Source organism: Morus notabilis, unplaced genomic scaffold (assembly GCF_000414095.1).
Source record: "Morus notabilis unplaced genomic scaffold, ASM41409v2 Scaffold705, whole genome shotgun sequence".
Classification (NCBI taxonomy): domain Eukaryota; kingdom Viridiplantae; phylum Streptophyta; class Magnoliopsida; order Rosales; family Moraceae; genus Morus; species Morus notabilis.
Window position 1 is genome coordinate 144828 of NW_010357938.1, and position 16646 is coordinate 161473.

At 30.3% G+C, this 16646-nt stretch overlaps 1 protein-coding gene across 1 annotated transcript; it reads left to right on the forward strand.

Moving 5' to 3' along the window:
* Positions 1-14271: 14271 nt before the first annotated feature.
* On the forward strand, positions 14272-15998 carry LOC21396957 (syncoilin). Its single transcript, XM_010091098.2, has 4 exons — positions 14272-14586; positions 15292-15402; positions 15524-15604; positions 15846-15998. The coding sequence occupies exons 1-4, from the start codon at positions 14338-14340 to the stop codon at positions 15918-15920; spliced, it is 516 nt and encodes a 171-aa protein (XP_010089400.1). The 5' UTR covers positions 14272-14337; the 3' UTR covers positions 15921-15998.
* Positions 15999-16646: the final 648 nt, after the last annotated feature.

The following is a 16646-nucleotide window of genomic DNA, read 5'->3' on the forward strand; positions in this document are numbered from 1 at the left end:
ATTTTTAATCACATGATTTTAATATATGAACCAAACGTCTTATAAAAGTTTCGTTAATTTCACCGATTTAAATTTTAAATTTTAAATTTTTATAGTTAATTTTTTTTATTATAATTAAAAATTTTTAAAAAAAATTACATCTTAATTCAAATTAAAAATTTAAATTCACAAAATAAACGAGGCCTAAATAACTTGGTAAGACCTTCTAGTAATGGAATCTTCATATCACATTACAGTTAAGAATTTGTTTACCAAATCATAGTGAATTTTTTTTAACCGGTAAATTTTAAATTTATTAGATCATCTATAAGTGAACTCTCTAAATTTTAGTTAAATTTTAACTAAAATTGTTAAAAGTTATTTTAATTAGTAACTTTTAAATGATTCACTTCAATCATACTCTTAATTTTAACTAAATATAAATTATTTTAATATTCATTAAATTTAAAATATAAATAATTTTATTAAATTAAAAAAAATCTTTACATTTATTCTGGTTGATAGAATAAAATAATACAAAAAATCAAAATGGTTAGTCTCTCTAAGTTAATTATATTTAGCTAGTATGAAAGATATTTTTTAAAATAGTTAATCATTTAACTAATGGTTAGAGTAGAGAAAAATTAAAAGAAAAAATCGTTAATTATTTTAACTAAAACACATAAAATGACTAATATAATTAGAGTTATCCGTACTGCTCGAAAATTCAGTTCATGAACTAGTTAATAGACGTCACTAATAGATGAAAATGCCCCCATAATTTTTGTATTAAACATCACATCAGGTTACACAACTAACTCAAATCAATGACCGCCTAATTTAGTCAACTAATTGACGTCTATAATTGGTTACATACATTACATTGTCAAAGATTGTCATTTTTATGTCTGTAGATGTTAAAATTTTTAATGTTTATAAATATAACTACCAAATTATAAAAAATTAAGATCTCTGTCAGTTTATCGATTTAATTTTTTAATTTAAGTTAAGATATAATTTTATGTGAGAATTTTTAACTATAATAAAAAAATTAAATGTGATTTTTTATAAAATTTTTTAACTATAACAAAAATAAAATTAAAAACTCAAATCAATAAAATGAATGAGACTTAAAATTGTATCAAAGCAAATAATTTATCACCTTAAGTCACCCATAATGAGGTTGAGTTGGAAGGATTTAACCATGGAATGGGCGGTCGACACCTGGCCAAGAAAATTCCCATTATGATATTGTTTATTTTATCAAAAGGATTACGTATGTGTATTTTCTATTTTTTTTCAAACGTGTTTTAGTTTTGTTGTTCAATTTTTGACTGAATTTAGACTAAATTTCATAGGATAAGTCTTATGAATTCTCCATGATAGGCCCCCGTTCATTTCGTCGATTCGAGTTTTATTACAGTAAAAAGTTTTATCAGAAACAGTCACATTTAACTTTTAAACTACAGTAAAAAATTCTCACACAACATCACATATCAACTCAAATTAGAGAACTGAACGAGTCTGTGTCTTGAATTTTTTTTTAACCGGTAAATTTTAAATTTATTAGATCATCTACAAGTGAACTCTCTAAATTTTAGTTAAATTTTAACTAAAATTGTTATAAGCTATTTTAATTAGTAACTTTTAAATGATTCACTTCAATCATACTCTCAATTTTAACTAAATATAAATTATTTTAATATTCATTAAATTTAAAATATAAATAATTTTATTAAATTAAAAAAAATCTTTACATTTATTCTGGTTGATAGAATAAAATAATACAAAAAATCAAAATGATTAGTCTCTCCAAGTTAATTATATTTAGCTAGTATGAAAGATATTTTTTAAAATAGTTAATCATTTAACTAATGGTTAGAGTAGAGAAAAATTAAAAGAAAAAATCGTTAATTATTTTAACTAAAACACATAAAATGACTAATATAATTAGAGTTATCCGTACTGCTCGAAAATTCAGTTCATGAACTAGTTAATAGACGTCACTAATAGATGAAAATGCCCCCATAATTTTTGTATTAAACATCACATCAGGTTACACAACTAACTCAAATCAATGACCGCCTAATTTAGTCAACTAATTGACGTCTATAATTGGTTACCTACATTACATTGTCAAAGATTGTCATTTTTATGTCTGTAGATGTTAAAATTTTTAATGTTTATAAATATAACTGACAAATTATAAAAAATTAAGATCTCTGTCAGTTTATCGATTTAATTTTTTAATTTAAGTTAAGATATGATTTTATGTGAGAATTTTTAACTGTAATAAAAAAATTAAATGTGATTTTTTATAAAATTTTTTAACTATAACAAAAATAAAATTAAAAACTCAAATCAATAAAATGAACGAGACTTAAAATTGTATCAAAGCAAATAATTTATCACCTTAAGTCACCCATAATGAGGTTGAGTTGGAAGGATTTAACCATGGAATGGGCGGTCGACACCTGGCCAAGAAAATTCCCATTATGATATTGTTTATTTTATCAAAAGGATTACGTATGTGTATTTTCTATTTTTTTTCAAACGTGTTTTAGTTTTGTTGTTCAATTTTTGACTGAATTTAGACTAAATTTCATAGGATAAGTCTTATGAATTCTCCATGATAGGCCCCCGTTCATTTCGTCGATTCGAATTTTATTACAGTAAAAAGTTCTATCAGAAACAGTCACATTTAACTTTTAAACTACAGTAAAAAATTCTTACACAACATCACATATCAACTCAAATTAGAGAACTGAACGAGTCTGTGTCAATATGTCCATTAAATTTTAAAACGTATCTGTTATGCGTCATAATATTTAATGTCTTCAAATTGACCACTCAAACTCTAAAACGTACTACTTTAAGTATACTAGCACGTGCAGGTGAGTCGCCCAGTGGTGTGGTACATAGCGGGTTTAGTTCGATCCGCCAAAACGGTTATGAAACAAATAAATAGATGCGTACTGCGACACATGTGATGAGGCCAATTTATCAATTTCTTTAACCCTTAACTAACTTAATTCCATTTGGTTTGTTCTTCGCTTTGTTCCCCTTTGTTTTCTTGCTTTTGAGCAACTACTTTAAAGAGAAAAAATATATATAAGATTTAGCATCTAATTAATTTATTTAAGGTGCAGGACATTCATTAACCCCTAAATGTTACGTCTAGGAAAAAAAAAACACGTTTTAAAGTTGAGAGGATAACATTAGAGAAGTGTTATAGATCAAGGGGCATAACGTATTTATTTTAAAGATCAGGGGGGTATGTTGACACAAATGATATAGTTAAGAGGAATTTATAAAGTTTTGTCTAATTTCATATTGAACTTTTGTTCCTAACTAGACGATTTTTTTTTGTTTTTTTTTTGTTTTTTGTCGTGAATACTAAGGTATGGCGATAATGGGCCTTTTGGGCAGCAAAGATAGGTTGCCTTGTGGGTTGTTAGGATAGGAATCAAGGAAAGCATTTTCCAACCTGATAGTTGGAACTTGAAAATATGAAAAAAAAAAAAAAAAAAAAAAAGGAGAATTTACGAAAAAAAATACATGAGTATGAATCTTTAGGCCTTACTCTTGATAAATATCTTTTTATTAGTGTAATTATTTGACTAAAAATGTTATGAATCAAGAGTGAAAAGTAAAAATCTTGACTCATGCACTTTAAAAAAGTATTGTCAAGATTACTCTGAAAATATGAGTTCACACAAAAATTGGGGTGAATTAGAGAAATATCACTTTTAGAGTAATAGTCATTGGATAAATTTTTTTGTGATAAATGTAAGCTTAATTTACACATAAAAAATCATATAACAATATTTTAACAAAAGTTTTAAGTTTAATTTTTTTATTATAGTGTTTTCTCGTGCATTAATTTAATTCTCAACTAAGTTTTTAACTCAAGAGAGCGAAACGACCAAGTCATAAATGTACCGGCCAATCTAAAATCTAAATTATTAGTTCTTATGAGCTAGGCTGACCAGAAAAGTGAATTTGGGCCGACAAGTGTTGCATTTCAAATTTGGGCCTTGAAAAATTCAATAATGTCTCTTGTAGTAGTCATTGAGATCGGGGAAATAGTAGAAAATATGGCAATTTGAAAAGTATATAGGTCAATTTTTAGTTATAGAAATTAATAAGTCATAATTTGTCAAGTTATAGTTCATAACCAGATAAGTTATGGACAAACTTGTCAAGTTATGGTTCATAGCCAGACAAGTTATGGATAATTATGGACAATAACTTGTCAAGTTATAGTTTATAACCAGATAAATTATGGACGAAAACAGTAATTTGACTTATTTATTAACTTATGTAAACTATTGGCCTATTAATTTTAATTCGTCTCAAGTCTTGGCTTATTTTTCTCTTTCTCCCTTGAGATTGCTGCCCATTCAGATTGGACTATGTGTAGAGAGAGAGAGAGAGGCTTTTTGCAGAGTATATTATTTATGTCATTTTGAATAATTAGGTATCGTTGTATCCTTTTCTTTAAAATTGTGTGCTTTGTTTCTTTTCCTTGACTAATTTTCTCATTTTAAGCACCCATCTATTTTCTCCTTATCTTGTTTGTTGCCCTATCCCCCAATCTTTTATCATTTTTCTAATTCTCTTCTCTCCCTTTGTTCACCGTCCAATCCATTGTTGCCGTTTGTCATCTCTTCGCCAAAGAAGGAGACTAGCAACATGCCTTCTTCCGCTCATCGACTGAGTAACAAGACATGTTCTTCTTGTGGCAAGATATAGTTGCACGTGGCCGCGGGATGAGATCTTTCTACCTATAGTAATCTACTAGATTACTCCATCCAACCGGCGTGGGAAACGCTCAGAAAATTAATGTGGTAGATTATTGCAAGTAATCTACAAGATTTCTCTTGTGGCCTTTCAGCCGTGTTGAAAGAAGGCAATATAATCTGATAGCTTACTACCGCAAATCTAATAGACTATCAGACTTTTGTCGCTTTACTCTTGACTAACCTAGTTGGGCTTTCCATTTGGGTCAGATTAAGGACTTGGACTTTGGTAGAGGGATTCGTTCGTGGTTCACTACAGTATTTTCTCTCACAAAAAATACACGTAAATCGAAAATAGTTCTAATCACATAGTTCTAATCCATGAACCAAACAGACTCAAGACTCGAACTTGGAGATCATCTTTTTGGGCTACCTCTCCCATTTTAGCCAAGATAAATGTTGTGATCTTCAGCTAAATTGGACAATTTTATTTTTCATTTTATCACCTTCTTTTTTTTTTTTTTTTTTTTTTTTTTTTTTAACTAAATTGGAAAATTTTTTTTTTTTTTTTTTTTTTTTTCTTTTTTAACTTTCTTCTTCTATGGGGACCAAATGGTTCTCCCATGTTACTTGTTTGCCCAGATCCATTATAGTTCATGTCAATTTTATCATCTGAAAGGCACTGCTAGAGATGAATGTACAAGTTACAATCAGCCAGTTGTCTAACTCCCCCACGTGACCACAATGAATTGACAGGCTCCATAGAAGAGCTTGGTTTTGTTCAACTTCAAGCAAAGTTATACATTTTCAAGCAAGCAAAAAAAAAAAAAAAAAAAAAAAAAAAAAAAAAAAAAAAAAAGAAAGAAAGTTTAACATAATGACATTTCAGCCCCCAAGAAAATAATATTTAAAAAAGGTTTAACAAAATGACAAAAACATTTTCATTTTTTCACATACGTATGAGATGGATCTCTCTGTCATATGACTCATGAGTCATGACTACAATTGCACGATTATGATGTCAAACGAGGGTTTTTTTTTTTTTTTTTTCTTTTTCAATGGCTTTCAGACAATAACATCGCAAAGGATTCGAGCGGTAAAGTGATATTTGTTTATTTTTCTTGTTGTTTGCCCATTTTTTAAGGGTATTTGTTAGATTGTGATGGGATTAGGTGGATATAATCAACGTGACCAGATTCAGGAGAGATTTTGATGGGCCAAACTGGGAAAACCAAAACGCAATTATTTGTTTACAAATGAGTATATGGAAAATTTTGTGATTGTATACTTAAATACGAACGAGCTCGATTTATCTTGCTTAAAATCATGTAAAATGTGGACCCACAAATGTTGGATAGAGCCGTTAATATGTCTTTGAGGTGCACAAGTTTCACGGTGGATCCCAAATGTGACAGTTAAGAGACGTTTGGTTCATGGATTAAAATCATGAGATTAAAATTATTTTCGATTTACGTGTATTTTTTGTGAGAGAAAACACTGTAACGAACAATGAATCATGATTCAAATCGAGATACAAATCCCCCAACTAAACAACCTCTTAACTTTTTTTTCTTTCTCTAAATAAAAAATAATAGTAATAATTAGCGGGATCCCGCTCTTTTTTATTGTTTATAAAATAAAATTTCAGGACACATTTAAAATATACGGTTCAATTTTAATTAAAAAGAAGAAATAAATACATTTTAGAGTACATGAATTTAAATTTTTATCTCTTATTCATAATTAATATTTTTATAATTAAATAATTATATTAATTAAAAGAGTATTACTCAAGAAAATAAATAGTAAAAATTAGATTGATGCACGATAATTTCAATTTTCTCATTCTAATTAAATGACGGGTCCAGTTTCAGTCATGCACCTTGTATGTCTGACACCGCACAAGCCCATCGGCCGAGGAGTTTGATTGGGCCTACCAAGTATTGAACCGTGCATGTCTTAAAGGGAGAAGAAAAAAAAAAAAAAAAAAAAAAAAACCTGACCTTTGCGAAGTTCTTTTTTTTTTTTTTTTTTTTTTTATTTTTTTTAACCATTATTCACGCAATATACCACTTCAATAGACTTAGGGCTCCAAAATGATAGCATCTTTCTTTTCTGCGTGGTTCATCCATAAATGTGCTCGTATGGCAGCCTCTTTTAGAGCATTATTATGTAATTCTCACATTAAAAAAAGATAAATACAGTTTTATATGACAACTTCTTAGCTGAATCATATTTAAGACAAATTAGCAAAAAAAAAAACAACTTTCACCTTACACTCTCATGGACGGTTTAGATTCTATAATCATGATGCTAAAAAAATATTTCATACTAATACGTAAAAGAAAGAAAATAAAAGGAAAAGAAATTATTGCAAGTAAGAATGGAATCATTTGGGTAAGATATATATGACTCCTTTTAAGCTCCAAAATAATGGAAATAGGCAGCTAGCTAATAGTGGCCATTGTTGTCGGCAGTGAGTGATTTTTGAAACACTTAACTATTTAGTGCAAAAAACAAACTTTTTTTTTTTTTTTTTCCTTTCATACTCTCCTGAGAATCTCTTGCTTTACTGCTTTGAAACTTTGTGTAATGCATTGCTTTCCGTGTATTAATGTGACAACATTCACATTATTATTACATTATATTTGCATGTTACTCATGGATTTATGACTTTGTGACACTAAATATTGTCTAGTCACATTACATAGGTGACTACTAGGGTCATTACAAAAAAAAAAAAAGAAAAAAAGTTGACCTTGGCCAACTCATGCCCTAGCAGCTATACTAGACGGGTCTTGCACTTTCTAAGTGAAAAGGAATTTCTTCGCTTTAGACCTTTTTTTTTGGCTGGAATTTTAGCTTTAGAACTTAGGTCCTAAATAATTATATATTTATTTAGATTTTTCACTCGGAAGAATTCAGCGTATGCTTTAAACATTTAGAGCCTGTTTGGTTGGAGGAATGTTCTCTGATTCGAATCATGGTTCATAGTTCGCTACAGTATTTTTTCTCACAAAAAATACACATAAATCGAAAATGAGCTCTTACTCTATTATTAAAGTGTAAATTTAAACCGTGAAATTCTCATCACTATTCTATCTAATAATTTTATATGTCTAGATATTATTATATATATATATATATTTGTGACAATTACTGACATAGAGTTTTTATTAAACCATGTTATTAAATTTTTATATTTGATAATAATTACTGATGGAAACATAACCATTGAGAACTCGTCAACATATAAATACGCAACTATTAAGAACTCGTCCACATATAAATACGCATATTTGTTCTAATATGAATTTAGTGTCAACTGATTTAAATTGCATAACAAGACATTTTTTTAGCCTGCAGTATGATATCTTACCATTTGTTTTTACTAGTGTGAATACTGTAAAACTATTCCTTTTAAAACGTAAGCAAACAATCTGAGAATAATAGCTAAAGTTTCTTGAAGTTTTGATAATATAGGCTATACCACAGTCACCCAAATAAAAGAACTACTTTCCCAGTTGCTCATCATATTAGCAAAAAAAAAAAAAAAAAAAATCATAATAGAACTACCTGCAAGCAAGTAACAGTTGGGCAACAAAGCGTACACATCATTGTCTTGCTCACGAGTGAAATAATTACATTGAAGAAAAAACAAAGAAAAAAAAAAGAACACAATTACGGCACAATGTTTTTTTTTTTTTTTTTGTTTAATTTAAGAAAAGAGGTAGAACGGAATTTTTGCCAATAATTGCTTTTTTTCTTTAAGGGTTTTCCAAAAAAAAATGTGTTTTCTTTTAGGGGCGGGGCATACTAAAAGGGGCAGGCAACTAACATAGTATCCTCTATCTGTGGCCCCAAGACATTAGGGACAAAAATCTTTAGGGTTTGTCTTTGTGTTTTGTGGAGGAGTAACTCTGCATATAACAAGATGTTACATGACATTTGTTTTATATAATATTAATTTTATTTTATAACTATAATGACGAATAGTTTTATTTATTGCCACATATTATCACAGTTATTATTACATAAAATCAATATCACATTAATGGGCCCGTTCGGTTCGCTAATTCGAGTTGAGAAGTGATGTTGTGTGAAAGTTTTTTAGTGTAGTCAAAAAGTTTGATGTGACTGTTTCTGAGAGCTTTTTACTGTAGCAAAACTCGAATTCTAAACTCGAATCAGCGAAATGAACGGAGCATGTATATTTCTTACAGTTACTTGCATCTTGCAATCTACGTATAAGTGTAATACTTTAGAAGAACGGCCATCTTCTCGATTATTAATTTCTCAATCAAAGAGACTTCACCCACGGCTGGGAATCCAAAAGAAACAGTTAAGAGACGTTTAGTTCATGGATTAGAATCATGATATTATAACTATTTTCAATTTATGTGTATTTTTTATGAGAGAAAATACTGTAACGAACTACGAACTATGATTCGAATTAGGGAATGAATCCCCCAACCAAACAACTCCTTAGTATTGGTTTAACTGCCACCCAACAAAAGATTCATTATAATAGACATTATTTTTTGAGATTTTTCCCAGACGAAGGCCCCCTTTTGATTCATATTAAAATTTTTTTGTGAACGAACTGCTAGCGAGAATTTTTTTTTAAAATTTTTTTGGGACAGTGTGGACCAAACGGGATCAAAATATTTACAGCTGCATTGCATCCACTTGAAAATCTGAAGTGGGCATGACACGTCATACCCTTTTTTTTTTCTTTAAAAAAAAAAAAAAAAAAAAACTGACCCTGGCATTAGGTAAAAGTTCCTGTCTTTGTAGCTAAAAAATCATCATTAAAAAATTAGGAAAACTGCATGCTGATCACCCACCATGGCCATAGGTGAGAAAGATTCCTGGGGCCCGCTAATGGATTTGGATCCTATGATCTAGACCATTCATATCCAAATGTTTAAATTGTTCTCAATCCTCATAAAGTTACCCCACAACATATTATTATTAGTAGTATTGTTATTATTATTATTATTATTATTATTTTGATATTGTCAAATTGTGAAATGGTCCCCCACACCACTCCTCCACAGCTTGGAAAGGGAGAGGAAGTATAGGAAAATAAAGTTGGACATGAGACCCATTAACAAGGGATTTATTGTGTCATTTTGTAGAATAATTAAAGTACATCTTGACTCAATCACGCCACCTAATATAAGAAATTTGGAAAAGAAGATAAATAAATCTTATATACTAACCCATTATGTTATAATCACAGAAAGACATATTAATGTGAACGTGCTTGCTCAAAAACCATAAGAAAAAACTATAATTATCTCAGAAAGGTCAAATAGCTTGGCCAAATTATTAGTATTGTCTTAAAGGATACTCCATAATTACTCAACATTTATTCAATTACCGATATTTGATGTTTACGACATTTCAAGGAGATACGTCTAATATATAAAATATAATATTTACATGTGTGCCATGCAAATCCTATTTATGCCATTTTTACTAAATTTACTTGATTCTTGATTAATATCATTTCGACTTATATAGTTATTTGATTAAAAAGATATGAATAAAAAATATATTAAATAAATAAAAGAACGAGAATTTTTCTACATAGTTTTTCTTTTCCTAACATGTAGGATTCTGTTTTGAATAGTTAGATTTATAACAAGTTTTATTGCATGTAATTTATATTTATATTTTGATGAGATTTTGAGCCGATTTAATGTTAAAAAAAAAAATGTTCTATGAGAAGGGATATCCCAAGTTGAGGGCTCCTTAAAAGGAATGCAAAGCCGAAAGAGAGGGAGATAAAAGAGAGAGATTAAACAAAGAGATAATGGGGATCCTTGCTTTGAAGGTCCAAACTGGAAAGAATATGATATTTTTGACATTTGTCATAAAGGTTAGCCAATCTGCCGCCAGTGGCTTTTTTCTCCAACTTCGCCTTGGCTCTTACGCCTCTCTGGCATATTATATCCCCTCCCCATTTGTGTTGCGTTTGTGTTGGTGACCCTTTCTGTCCACTCCACACCAAACGTTTATCTTAAGCACAACACCACATATGGGTTGTTTTTTTAGAGTGTAATTTAAGTGTAATTTTTGAGTTAAATTTAAATTATAACTTGAGTTAAAATTGTAACTTGAATAAAGTTGAGTAAAATTGAATAAAGTTGAAACTTAAAAGAACGTGAACTTAAATAAAGTTGTAACTTGAGTTTAAACTTTTTCTGAGTTTTGTTGCAAAAGAACAACCCGAGGGTATATTTAGTAGTGATTCTTAGAGCTTAAAATCAATTTTTTAGCTATCCATAGTTAAAATTTGTGTTTGGTAAAAACCATAAAAAATGATTTTTAAAATTTTTTTGAAGAACTTACAGTTAAAATCATAAGCAACCTAAAGGCAACTTTGATTTTTAGATTGTGCAGCAATCACCTTGAAGTACAATTAATAAAACTTTGATAATATTCCTAATACTCCTGGAATCAATACTTATATGATTACAGTTTACTAAACACTCAATTACTTTGTGTAATAATTTTTTCTTTTCAGTACAACTAACGATAAATTTTCTAAAATTTAGAGGACTATTAAACTCGCCCATATGAACACACCCCCTATACCTTAGGTGTTGGTATTGTCAGCAAATATTTACCACAAACTCCTTTTGGGACTTGGTAGTGCCTTATCTACTTCATCATAAGGTTGGATTGAAGATTCTCTCCTTTATGGTACCAAAAGCCTTTAATATCATTTGTCCTTATACTCCAAAGTCCAAATTATGGAACCCCAATTAAATGAGAGTTTTGTCCTTGGAAAATGGACAAAAACATCCTTCTACTTGCACCATAGTTTATAGGAGTCATTTTGTAGTTCTTATTGATAATGCAAGTTTCTGACTAAGAACGGAATTAGTAAGTGAGATTGAGAAGAGGCAGCTGTTCTCTGAGTCCACTAACTCCTTTTATATTTTACTCCTCGTTCAAAAGTTTTTACATTTCTTTTCCTTAACTTGCCCCCATGAAATTATTTTAATTACTACATTTACATGGTACTTTTGAAAACATTCAATTAACCTTAAGTTTGTATTTCTTAAGTACTCTTACTTCAAATTCAAAATCTCTACTATATCAAAAATAAACTATACTATTATATGAATTCACAAATTTTCAACTCTGAACGTGAAAAATTAGTATTAACTCCATTACAAGTTTAGTTAATTAAAAAAAATACTAGATAATATAGATACTTGAAGATAAAAGACTATTGTGTGGTAGTATAATTAAAAAAATTTCCTTTGTACTACGCCTCTCTGAAAAGTCATACCATGTGGGTGAATTAACCGAAACAGTTCGTTGAAGTTGTCCATCTACCAACTCAGAAAATAACTACTTTTAACGAGTGACGTCCATCATCCAAATTGTGCAGTTTATAATATATAAAATCAACATTTTCTTTTTCTTTTTTTTAAAAGGTAGTTAAAACGTCAAATTCCAATTTTGTCCTGTAAAAAAAAATCTCTATGATAAGATACCTTTTCACCAAATTAGGGGTAACATGGGTTTTCCAAACTTTTTTTTCTCTCTCTCTCCCCCACACGAACCAGAAAAAAAAGAGTGAACAACGGCCGGAGTTCTGGAGCTGCCTCCGGGCTCTCGGCCATGAAATTTGGTCATTCAGCTCGTCTCGTCTTGTCATGAGCTTCTCATTAGTAGTAGCGGTGTACAGTGTGGTGGCTTCGTTTGGGTAGATCTAAACCGGTATGGAGCTTAAAAGCCGAACGGATGGGCTTCATTTCCAGTCAAGTTGGTCGTTTGGTGGCTGAGATCTCTTGGCCGGCTTTCTCTCTTGACGACACATTGGCCGGTTGCCCTTCATTGGAGGCTTCTAAATGTGGTGGCCAAAGGTTTTTTCTATTTTTCTTATGTAATTTTCGTGTTTGTAATAAGGATAGTGGTCTCCCCACTGGATTCTCATTTTTCGTACTGTTTGTTTTTAGTTTTTAGTGATCGGCTTAAGGTCGTTTGTATGTCTTCTGATAGGGTTATCTTGGTCCGGCTAGAATTTTTTCTATATCGTGTAGATGTCCCATTTTTGTGGAGTTTGGTAATTTGTTCCTCCAATGCTTGAAAGCACTATCTTGATGGGAGGGTTTTTTCAATTTGAGCTTTATGTGTGCTCCTTGTTAGTGTGCTGATGTGTTCTCTTGTTTTCGGGCTTTAGGCGTGCGTCTGTCCCTCTAATAAGCCATTAGTATTGTACCGAAATAACTGTTTATCAGTTTTTAATTAAATGTAATTTTCCTTTAAAAAATTAATTTAAACATTTTTGAACTATTTATATATATAATTTTTATATTCCAGTTAGCAAAACGTACGTGATGTAATTCATTTTATAGGAAATTGTCACGTGGATACTATCTCTTCGTGATTATTTATGTGACACCTTCTATAATTGATAAAATATTTACTTAATTTGAATAATGATTAGATGTGGAAAAATACTTTAAGAAAAAAGATTTGGAGTTGCCTTGAGAGTTTTAGGGGTTGTTTTTTTATAATGAAACTCTGAAAAAGTTTGAACTCGAGTTACAACTTTATTCAAGTTTATGTTCTTTTGTAAACTTTGAATTTGAACTCGAGTTTGAACTTGAGTTTGAACTCGAGTTTAGGGCAAAACTCGAGTTCAAATTTCCCCTTCAATTCAAGTTCATAAACTCGAACTCAAGTTAATGAACAGTATTTTTTCTATTCTTAAAAATGTCATAACTTTTTCGTTTTAATTCTGATTGAGATGATTTTTTTTCTATGCATTCACAACGAAAAGACGAATAAAACCCCACCCATATAACCTATTAAAATTTTTCATCACCATTGAGTTTTTCTTAAAATACTATATAAATACAAATTTAAGTTTTGACCCACCTAAACACAAACTCAAATAAATTCTCAATTTAAATCATAACTCAAATGTGCACATCCAAATACTAAGTTATAACTTCAACTCAAGTTATAACTCAAACTTAATTTAAGATTATCACTCAAGTTATCTTAACTCAAAAATATAAACTGGAAAATTTTTATAAAGACAAATTTTGAATTTTCTTGAACACGCACAAAAAAAAAAAAAAAATCAGAAAAGTCGTTAATTTCTCCCCAAACCCAACCCAGCATCTTTATCAGCAGTTGGCACCAGTAGGGTCATTTCAGCCCAAACCTTTTTTTTTTATTAATTCTTTTCATCTTTATTATTTTATATATTTCTATTTTAACCCCACCAAAAAATCAAAATTATAAAATGAAAGCTAAGCTGGAGTGTAAAATGTAATACAAACTTTGAAAAAAAAAGAAAAATCCTTGGCCAGCCCAGCCAGGCTTGCTTATAAGCACCCAAAACAGGGCAAGAAAAATATAAATATAAAGAAAAAGAAAGAGAAAGAAAGAAAGAAAGAAACTAACAGAGCACCACACCCATCATTTCAAAGCAAAAGCAAAAGAGAAAAAAGAGAGAGAAAGAGAAAAGAAAAAGAAGATAACACAAAACAAACAAGGTTGAACAGAGAGAAAGAGAAAGAGAAAGAGAAAGAAGAATTCCAAGGAAAAGAAGAAGAAGAAGAAAAAGAAGAAGGAGAAGATGCAGACGAGCGAGCAAAGTCAGAATCAGCAACTTCAGCAGCAATTGATGATTCAGAACTCGGGAAGTCTGAGCTTCAACAGCAGCAATCTGTCGAGAGAAGACGAGGAGATGTCTCGGTCGGCGCTGTCGACTTTCAGAGCGAAGGAAGAGGAGATCGAGAGGAAGAGGATGGAGGTCAGAGAGAGAGTTCAGGCCCAGTTGGGTCGCGTCGAAGAAGAGACCAAGCGCTTGGCCATGATTCGTGAGGTAAAATTTTTGTAATTTTTCTTCTGGGTTTTTTAGGCAGATTTTAGGGTTCATGTTAGATTTTGTTTTTTGTTTTTATTTTTTTATTTTTTGTTATGGGATTGGTGATTTTGGTGAAAGGAGGGCTAAATTGAGGTCGGAATTTTGTGAATCTGTAGGGAATTTTGGATAAAATATTTCTTTTTAAAAAAAAATTTATGAGCTTTTTTTTTTTCTTTTTGGTTTTATTGGAGAAATTTCGTCAGCTTTTTTGGGGTTTTAGCTGGATTTATAAATATTTAAGTATATGGTTCCCAGAAAATTTGGACAGGCAAAGTTTAGGGTTTTTTTTTTTTTTTTTTGGTGTTTTTTCTTGAGCCTTTTGGTTAAAGGATAGTAGAATTGTCTTTGAGCAAAATTCATGACCTGGGCAATTAAAAAATTTGAAATTTACCCATTACCAGGAAAGTTTGTTTAGCCCTTTTTGATTTTCATGGCAAAAGAAGCTCTTACTACTATTTTCCGAGAATTTTGAGGGTTCATTTGGTCAAAATTCTTTCAATTAAAGGTGGATGTTAATTATTCCTTTTTATGTCTGCATAACAACATCATATCTTTGAACCATGTCCGTACGGTTATTTTTCTTTTTCTTTTTGTTTCTTATTTTTTTGATATATGTTCTTATCTTGTTTATGGGATTTAATTGAAGAATTATGGAATTTTCAGGAGCTTGAAGCGCTTGCAGATCCAATGAGGAAGGAAGTTGCCCTTGTCCGTAAGAAGATTGATGCAGTAAACAAAGAATTAAAGCCACTAGGCCATACCTGCCAAAAGAAGGTTAATAATACTAATTTGCCATACGTTTTAGTGCTAATGAAATGGGATTTATTTTATTTTATTTTATTTTCACGACAACTTAAAATTATGGGTTTTTGTTTTGTCTATCGTAATGTGACAGGAGAAAGAATACAAAGAAGCCCTTGAGGCCTTTAACGAAAAGAACAAGGAAAAAGTACAGCTGATTACCAAACTAATGGAGGTTAGTGCCTAAGCTAAGTATTATTTTCTTAGTTTAGTAAAACCATCAAATAGGTCTTCAAATCCAATTCTCTGTAGGCACAGTTTTGGACTGTTAGATTCTTATTAAATTTCTTTATACTGATATGATTTTGATATGATATGGCGGTTTGAAAGTGCGTTTTCGTACCCTACCGCATAATTCCGTTTGCTTATTATTAATGTCTGAGATTGTTTCTTTTTGGGATGAACATTTTGAGCAGCTGGTGAGTGAAAGTGAGAAGTTGAGGCTGAAGAAGCTGGAGGAGCTGAGTAAGAACATAGATTCCATACACTGATGATGCGATGATGATGATGATGATGATAGTCCCAACCTTTGCTGATAACTCTCTGATTAGGCTTGTGTGATGATGTATTTAAGGTGACTTTTCTTATATTTATTATTATTATTATATATAAGGGTGTTTGGATTTGGTGTATTCTAAGTTTGTTTGTTTTCATTAGAATTTGATAAGGAAAAACATTAGCTGAGTTTTAGGCAGAGAAATACCCTATTTTAAAAAACAGGTTTGTAACTAAAAAAGAAGTTGCTGGAGGACTCTTTGCATTTTGTTATTATTTTTCTTCATGTTCATTGTTCTTTTGTCTTCAAGTTTTGTGTAATATAAATTTTATTTTTATTTGACCCTTTCTTTTCTCATCCATATCAAAAAAGGCTTGGAATATTATTTTTCTGTGATTCTGAATACCAGCTTTACAGTTATACAGGCTTTAACTTGTAAAGCGGTTCCTTTAAGAATAATAGTTGATTTAGATCTAACCTAAAGAAGAAATATTGTCATGAATGACAAAAATATTTTGGTTAGGGGATTCGTACCTCGATTCGAATCATGATTCATAGTTCGTTACAGTATTTTTTCTCATAAAAAATACATATAAATCAAAAATAATTTTAATCTCATGATTCTAATCCATGAACTAAATGTGTAATAGGAAATAAATGAATAAGTGAATCTAGTTGGAAGTAACGGCTATCTTACAACGGCTATTACAAGATATAGCCG